General features: G+C 47.2%; 1 protein-coding gene across 1 annotated transcript; it reads right to left on the reverse strand.

The window, feature by feature from the left end:
- Positions 1–1,540: 1,540 nt before the first annotated feature.
- Positions 1,541–5,025, reverse strand: SAP18 (Sin3A associated protein 18). Its single transcript, XM_075742187.1, has 4 exons — positions 4,872–5,025; positions 4,564–4,673; positions 2,746–2,868; positions 1,541–2,038 (listed from the first exon to the last, which is right to left on the reverse strand). Exons 1-4 carry the CDS (start codon positions 4,941–4,943, stop codon positions 1,882–1,884), a joined length of 462 nt encoding a protein of 153 aa, XP_075598302.1. The 5' UTR covers positions 4,944–5,025; the 3' UTR covers positions 1,541–1,881.
- Positions 5,026–8,629: the final 3,604 nt, after the last annotated feature.

Raw genomic sequence — 8,629 nt, forward strand, 5'->3', positions numbered from 1 at the left:
AGACCCCTTAGCTACCCCTTCCCTTCTCTGGAGACTCTGGAAGCTGACTACTACACACCCCCACCAACCTCCAGCTTCATCAGTAACTTTTAACATAGAACAGCCTTGACCCTTCATACCTCACTGCTCCTTGGCTTTGACCCAACACCCACGGGTTACAGTAAACTGAGAAACTGCTGCTCAGAACAAACTGCAAATATTTGTGAAGAGCCATCATCCTACTGAGGGCTAAGGAGTGAGATTTACCCAGCTCAGACTGGTCAGCGTAGGGTCCAACAGCCCGTATGTTCATTAGATGAAGATAACTAAGGGGAGGAGGGTACAATATTCATCTTCCTTGGAGTTCTGGAAGCCACAATCAGGTGTTTTCCTCTTAGTCAGCATATGCTGACAACACATTGTTTGTGGCCAACAGCCCACCAGCTCTAGTTGTGCGAGCCAGCTGCCTCCACCCCACGGGTTCGCTTGGCCACAAACCTGGAGGTCAGGGTCAGGACTCCCACACGTACTGCCAGAGCGCAGCCTTGCTGCCTCGCCTCCGCTCAGCTCATCTCAACCGCAGGCAAGAGCAGCCCTGGGAGCACCTGCCATGGCACTTTTAATAGGGAACGGTTCAGCTCCTTAGTCACCCTCCAGCTGAAAACGCCGGATTTCCTCTGGCCGGGTCTCTGCAGACACTCCCCTCTTCTGAGACAGGGGTCTCCAAAGGGGAGCGTGCAAGACAATCCAAAGACCAGACATTCTCCCAAGCAGTACACGCACAAGTGGGGTGCACAAAGAAAATATTTTTATACCATTAAGAAAAAAATAATTTTAAATGTATTTAAGTACTTTACCTTTTTTTCATTTCTGTTTTTGTGTAGTTTTAAAATACACATATTAGTAAGATTTATATCCTTTATAAACAAATCTTGGGGACATACACTCAAATTTTTTACTGATGGGGGGTACAACCAATCCAGTTTGGAGACCACTAAGGAAAACAAAACCTTCAAAGACAGCTTTATACCTTCCATTTTTAAAGACAACCCTAGCTCCTTCAGAACTCAAGGAAGGATGATGTGCAAGTGTGCCGAGCCACGTCTTCCTCTGGCAAGGCCAGCAGCTCCTCAGAATCCGGGATATACTGGTGTCACTGAGGCCGCTCCCAATCCATGGGTGGGCATCATCTTGACAGAAGATGGAGCAGGCCCTGGAAGGCATGGTGGTCTGCCCTCACCCCCCGCTGCAGGACAGGCAGCCTTACACACCTCACCTCTGACTTTCCCTGTCGACGTATCTAAAACAGCAGGGACCGTAACACCAACTTTGCCTGCCTTCCATCACACCCCTCACATGCTCAATCTCCAAAACGCAGCCAGCAGTGGTTTCAGAAATACTCCCATACAAGGAAACCCATGAGGCCTCCTACCTCTACTCAACAAGCCCAGAAGTTCAGATAAAGGCTTTGGCCCTCCTTTCAATTTCAACTTCTGCTTAAATGTCAACTTCCAAATTGCTCTGCAGAAATCCACTTAAAAATCCAAACACCACCACACTATCAAAAAGATTAATAACATCAATCTTTATTCCAAACAAGACAGAACTACAGAACACCTGTAATCCTTCTGGTCATATTTTATGGAAATCTTGAAACACTGGACACAGGGACTTACTGTTCAAACTCTATCTATCAGGGATAGGATGATGGCACTGCTAAAGGTAAGTGTTTCTTCTAAACAGATAAACTAAAAGTTAAGGTTTAAAAGTTAACTTTCGTTTCTGATGCTTAGCTTTGTCTTCAGGTGTTCTTGCTTAGCAACAAAAGCAAAAAAAATAAGCCTGCTTTAGAACAGCAAGTAGGAATAAACAGAAGATGTAATCATACAAAGAAGCAACAGTTTAGTACGGTCTCATGCGGCTTGAGGGGGGTGGTGCACGATTCGGAGGAGTAATTGCTATATCCAAGTAGTCTCCTATCTGGAATTTCTGAGACTGCAATGTCATGGAATCATCTGTGCCCTTCCTGCCCGACATGGTACTGCCGATCTCCTTCACCCTGCACACAGGAGAGAAAAGGCAAAGTAGTTAGAGGCAAATCTCTCTAATGTCCAAACCAGGAACTCTGTCGGCTCATGACCACCTTACTGTGCCATCTTCTGCACTGCATTTAGTTACGTACATACACAAGATGCTGCATGTTTTCTCTCCACTACCAGGTGTGCCAAAAAACCCACACTGAATCCTTTCTGATGAGGCAGAGGGCTGGGGGAACCTCCTACTGTACTATGTTAAATACTCAAAAGAAGCCCCTGCCCCTTTCATACAGACACAGAACAAGACCCTGCAGACTACAGAGCAGGACATACCCACTGCTTGCTGACAAAGGGGAGTTCACACAGTTTTGGAAGGCTGATACCTGCAATGGTATCACTGGTAAAACTCAAATGCACTCTCAGATACAAGACCTACCACTCCTATCGCCAGGAACAAAGCTTTATCTCAAGCTGTAGGTCCACATTCTGGTGGGTGGCCATTACAGCCACCAAAGCCTTCAAGCACCCAGGTTCGTTGCCTTGGGAACACATTCACAACAACGGCCACCAAGCAAAATTTAGTTTGCATTGGCTATCATATAGCCTGTTATCAAGAACTTTAGAAATTTGATTTGTGGGTTCTGAACTTTAAAATCAGTGTTAATGAAAAATAATTCACTGCTCCAGTGCCTGAAGCCTTCTATTAACCCGGAGAGAAAATGCCATCTACCTATATCCAGGCCTCTTGAGGTCTGTAAAAACAATTGCAAAATTGAAGTGAGTGCCCTTCTTCCGTGCTTCTGGGTAGACTTCTTTCACTAAGCTGGTCAGCTCTTTCAGAGTTGCGTCCATCCTAGATTAAACAAAGAAACCAAAGCGCTTCAGGTCCTCAAAAGCAACAACAATAAAATAAAGCTTCCCCAAACCCATTTAAGGTGGAATCAATATATTGCTACAACTTAACCATATATTTCCTTGCCTTTGCGTGCTTTCTGTCAATACCTGAAGTTGAGTGTGATCTTACATTTCAGCTGCACGGTGTGCCATCAATTTCACAACTACATGGTGTTCCAAACAACACATTTTGGTCTACAGATTAAGTAACAAGAAGTTGCTCCAGTTATTAAAACACCTGGGAGAATTCACCACTTCCTGTACACTGGAGGCAACATGGTCTAGTGCAAGTGTGGTTCTAGCTGTAGCAGCTTCTTATTTACTGCAATAATTAGACAAGTCTCTTCACCTCTGTGTACATTTCAACATTTGCTTTTCCATGGCTCCCAAAAGTTACTATTTAAACAGCAGAGAACTTTTCTTTTTTAAAAAATAATGCATTGATTTATACAATGAACATTGTGAATGTTTCCTTATCTAAATTGGTGTCTATATTAAAATAGCTTCTTGAATACAAGAGAAAATGTAGAAATAAAAGAAAAAAATAATCATGAATAGTTTTCCATCAAGAGTTCCATTCCTGCCCTAACAGGCAGCACTCCTCCTTTTCCCAGCCTTCAACCAAAGCAGGGCTAAAGCTCATTTCTAGAATTTCAAGCACAAAAGGGCTTGATCATCACAACCAAAGCTGCTCTAATTATACAGACTGTACACTCACTCCAAGCAACCAAGGAGCAGTGTGTTGACAGACAATGCCCATTGTGACTTCTGCAGATGGCAAACAGCTCAGACACCATCAATAGTCTGGACTGAGTCCATAAATGCCATTAAGAAGTAAATTAGAACTGTGTGCTTTGCTAGCCACAAAAACGGATTTATTGAATCATACAACATACAAGTTCTAACCCTAGAAGCAGACACCTTGAAGGAAAAATAAGATTTAAAAGTAGCATAATTCACTTTCAAAAGTATTCTTCAAAATACTATAACCAAAAACTAATGTGTTTGCAACACAGACTAAAGTAGTTCTCCAAACTAAATATGAAAGCAGTAAAAAGCAGCTCTTTGTTAAAGCACTGCTACCTGACCAGACAAAACCAAACACGTTACTCCACCCTCAAGAGGCTGTGAGTTAAAACCACCAGACCACTCACACAACATTGAGAGCCTCCTAGGACAACTATTTCTACTAAAAAAACAGAGCTGTTGGAACAAGATTTAAGCATTAGTCAGAGGAGAACCTCTGTGCTGAATGGATCCGTTGCGATAACCCAGGACACACCACAACACAAGCCTCTGATCGTGCACATCAGTAACTGGGCAATTCAACCGCAGTAAGTTTCAGTACGCAGCCATCAGCACTCGAAGTTGTGCCTCCGTGGGGGTCACGCCTCAGCTGCCGTGGCTGGAGGCAGAACCGCTGTATTGCGGTGACAGCTGCCACCACAGCACAGGACACAACTGCCCCCGTGAAAACCTCCCCACGCGTCCTGCTTTACACAAGGCCTATCGACCTCCCCCTGCAGCTGAGTATCAGACGAGCAGCTCAAGCCCGGCAAGCTCCCCGACACCGCGCCGACCCCCTCCGCAGGGCCCCGCTCGCCGCCGTGCCCCAGGGCCGGGCGGAGGGCCCGGGCAGCCGCCGCGCACTCACCAGGTGTAGATCTGCAGCTCGCTGGAGGGCACGTTGCCGCGGGAGAACTCATCCATGCGGTGGTGCCGCCCGTTGTTGGTGGTGAAGACGCGAAGCAGCAGCGGGCACGTCTGTGGGGCGAGGTGGGTGTGAGGGGCCACTCGCCATGATAACATCCCCCCCCAAGCCCGAGACCTCACGGCGCCGCCATGACTGACTGACTGACTGACTGACTGACCGACCGACCGACCCTCCCTCCCTCCCTCCCGGTGCCCGCCCTGCCGCGCCCGGGACCGGCGTAAGAGGACGCACGACACCACCCCCAACACCTTTTCCCGGTCGATCGGCTTCTCCGGCTCCTTCTTAATCTCCTCCTGCGTGACGCGCGACTCCACCGCCATCTTCCCCCGCCGCACAAACAACCGGCAATCCCGGATGTCCCGCCGGGCGTCTCAGATCTCGCGAGAGGAGGGAAGGGGGCGGTGACGGCCGGGGGGCGGGCAGGGGCAGGCCTGGAGCCAGGCGGGGGTCGGGCGGTTCGCAGCGCGGGCGGCTCGTGAGCGGTGTGGGGCGGCTGTCGGCGGGGAGAGGGGCCGGGCAGCCTCGGCGGGAGCGGCCCCCCGGGGCACCGCTGGCTGGAGCCTGGGAGCGGGGCTGGGCAAGGGCTGCAGGGCGAAGGGGGGGGGGGGGTGTTCAAGAGGAGAGAGGAGGAGGAGGTGGAGGTGCGGCCGTGGGCTGCCCCACCGCCGCGCGCTGCAGCTGCGGTACTTTCCCCACACACAGCGTCGGGGTCCGAGGGGAAAGGTGGTCGGCGCTGCCCGGGAGCGGCCTTCAGCCTCCCGCCCGCGGGAGGGGGGGGGGGGGGTGGTTCCCGGGGTGCTGGCGGCTTGGCCCCGCAGCCCGCCCTCGCCACTGAGCGGCAACCCGCGGGAGCAGCGCGGGGGTCTGTGCTCCGGTGCGGCCGGGCAGGGCGGCCACGGGCCGCCCGAGTCTGCTCCGGCGGCCGTGTTGTAGCCCAGGCTCTGCCAGGTCTGGCAGCTGCCTTATTCCGGGGCAGCGTGAGGGCTGGTAATTGCCAGGCGGGACTTTACGTGATTCCTCCTCAAATCTGTAAACGTCTGGGCTAGAGTGGCCGATCCGAGCGGAGTGCTGCGCTCTTCGGCCCAGACGTGGCAGGGGTTGGAGGATGTGCTGCCCTGGGCTTCTCTCCTGCTGCTCCGTGTGGTGCTCGCGTGTTCTCTGAATCATTGCCTGTGTTTTATAATACTTAGGAAAACTGTAAATAAGCTGCTGATACTAATGCTTTTTGGAAAATGCCACTTCTTTCTATATGGAGACAGTCTTAAACATGTCTTACATAGGTAAATAATATAATCAAGCACTGTAACTAGTGATAGATTAAAATAAATTAGGGGTAAACCGTATTTAGAATTTAGCTTCCCTTAATGTTACATTCAGGAAACATCAAATGTATATGTTTTCCATTTATAGTCTTGCTTTTCCGAGAATAAAATGTTGTATTATCTTAAATTTGAGTCTGTGGCTGTGTCCTACAAAATAAGTAGGAGAGCGAGGTGTGTTTCTGATGTGATAACCTTTTTAAACGTTGAGAGTTGTTTCTTACTCATATTAGAATCAGAGGCTGTTCATCATTTGTTTTCACAGAATTTACACTTACATTATTTCCTCAAGTCCTGTGAATTTTTGTCTCATTTCAAGAGTAAAAATTAAATTCTTCTGTAAAATGATGCGGAAATGTTTGTCCTTGCATGTGCAAAATAAGAGGCTGATAGAATTGCTGAGGCTGTAAGGGAGCTCTGGAGGAGACTGCCTCGTGCAAACCCCTGCTCAAAGCAGGATCTGCAGGGCCAGTTGCTCAGGGCCGGGTCTGGGTGGGTTTTAAGTATGTCCAAGGATGGAGACCTCTCTGGGCAACCTGCTCCAGTGCTCAGTCACCCTCACAGGTTTTTTTAAAAAAAAAAGTTTATTCTTACATTTAAATTTCTGGTATTTCAGTATGCAGTATGTGCCCATTGCCTTTTCTCCCGTCACTGGGCACCGCTGAGAAGCCTGGCTCTGCCTCCTGTCAGATACACATGAGAGGAGCCATCTCTCTCGAGGCCGAACAGTCCCAGCTCTCTCAGCCTGTCCTCGTATGACAGATGCTCCGATCCCTTAACCATCCAATTAAGCTATATTTGATGCTGTATTATTATAGTGTTCTTATACTGCTCATACAATTTTCTGTTGATACTTGCAGCAAAGTACAGCGCAGAATTATGTGCCACCAAAGCTGTGTCTCCAGGTCCCCATTCTGCAATGTACTTCTCTGAGTAAGGAGATCCAAGGTGAAATTACATCTGTGCTGGGTTGCTTTCTCAAGCATAAGTGTAGTTTCAAAGAGGAATAAATACAAATTCTGCTCTGTGAAAAAAGCATATGCTTGTTAAGGCATTACAGCTGTTGAAATACCTGTGCTCTAAGGGTGATGGTGGTGGTTTGATTTCACATTTCCAAACACCATAGATGTATCTTTTCAATGTAGTATTTTAAAAATATGTAGGGGAGAAAAAAGTTAGAAAAATGTATTCACCTATGAGGTTTCTGTGTACATCATAAAGAAGAAAAAGAGTTACGAGTCCATACTATTAAAAAAAATAAAAGCTCTTGCAGTTCACCTCTAATATAACCAATAGCATTTAGTTTAAAATGTTGATTTATGGCACACCTAATACAAGATAAGGGAACCAACACCCTATCAGAGTTTGCCCTCAGCTTTATTAACTTTCTTTTGTGGTAGCCTGGATAGTATCGTACAGTTTTTAATCTACATTAAGTTATAGCATAACATCATTTTATTACCAAAGGGAATGTCTCAGCCTTGCCGCCATTTGCAGGATTTGATTTCCCAGGCAATGATACAGTTTATTACGCTGCTAAAATTAATTATGTCGGCCCTGATAATGCACACTCTGGGCTCAGTATGTGAACTGCCATTTCTAAAACAAAGGAATTTATGTCTAGGATCAGGTATCACAAATGAACAGCTGTAACAAATAAAGCACAGCTCTGTTACGAATCTAAGTAGTTCCTTCTGCTAGAACTTTGAGTGCTTTATGTGAAAAATGACCTAGTGTGCTAGAGTTTTAAGTAAATTCAAGCATGACTTAATTTATTATTCATGAACTGCATTAACAATCACAATTTATTTTCAGTCTAAAATCTTAGATTCTTATGTTACGTATTTGGAAGAGAAAGTCGGAAATTATTTGGAAATGAAAATGCCGTTAAGCGATCTGTAACCTGGGCTGCGGGATGCAGGTTTTACTGGAGACGGTGCTGGGTGGTTAAACAAGGCATGACACGGTAAACTGGATTCCCACCAGTTTAGGCTGAGGTCCCCCGTGTACCCGAGTTAGTCTAATAGCTCGCTCTTGCCAAAGGAGGGGGATTTAGCGCTCTGCTGCCTGTCCTTACTCTCAGTCATGTGAGGGGTTTTTCCCTCCCTTCTGCCAGGCATGACCCTCGCTAGATGCTTCCAAAAATAGGTTAAATTCCCTAATTTAAGGTAAAACTATCCATCTGGGGGCTGGTTTTCTGTCTGTTGCATTTGACACTTTCTAAACTGATTCCGTGATTGCAAGACCTGGTGCAAGATGAGTGGTGGCAGCGCGTGCCCAGGAGCAGCTAGAGACGGGGGGAGAGAATAGGAATGAAATAGGGTCTGTCCCTTCGGTGCCAGTGAAACGGTTGATGACTTCACCCTCCCTTCCCTTTTTCTTAGGTTTTGGGGGCTGAAGGGTCCCTCTGCTTGTCAGGGACACTGTGTTCTGTACAAACAATGTATATATGTGCGAACGTGTATATAGAGTGTATGCTATAGAGAAAATGAAAGCTCCTCACTGCAGTAGTGGGGCAGAGTAAGACTCTGTATACAAGCAACTCTCAAGCCTTCATTGTTGTAAAGGAGATACCCAAAATCAAACATTTTCTGATATAAATGCCTGTAGAGAACTGAGACAAGGGGTGTCAGAAGTGTGAACAGCCGCTTTAAAAATCGTTAACGCACATTCCTATTTAAGTGGTT

This window comes from Balearica regulorum, chromosome 1 (assembly GCF_011004875.1).
Source record: "Balearica regulorum gibbericeps isolate bBalReg1 chromosome 1, bBalReg1.pri, whole genome shotgun sequence".
In the NCBI taxonomy this organism is placed as follows: Eukaryota; Metazoa; Chordata; class Aves; order Gruiformes; family Gruidae; genus Balearica; species Balearica regulorum.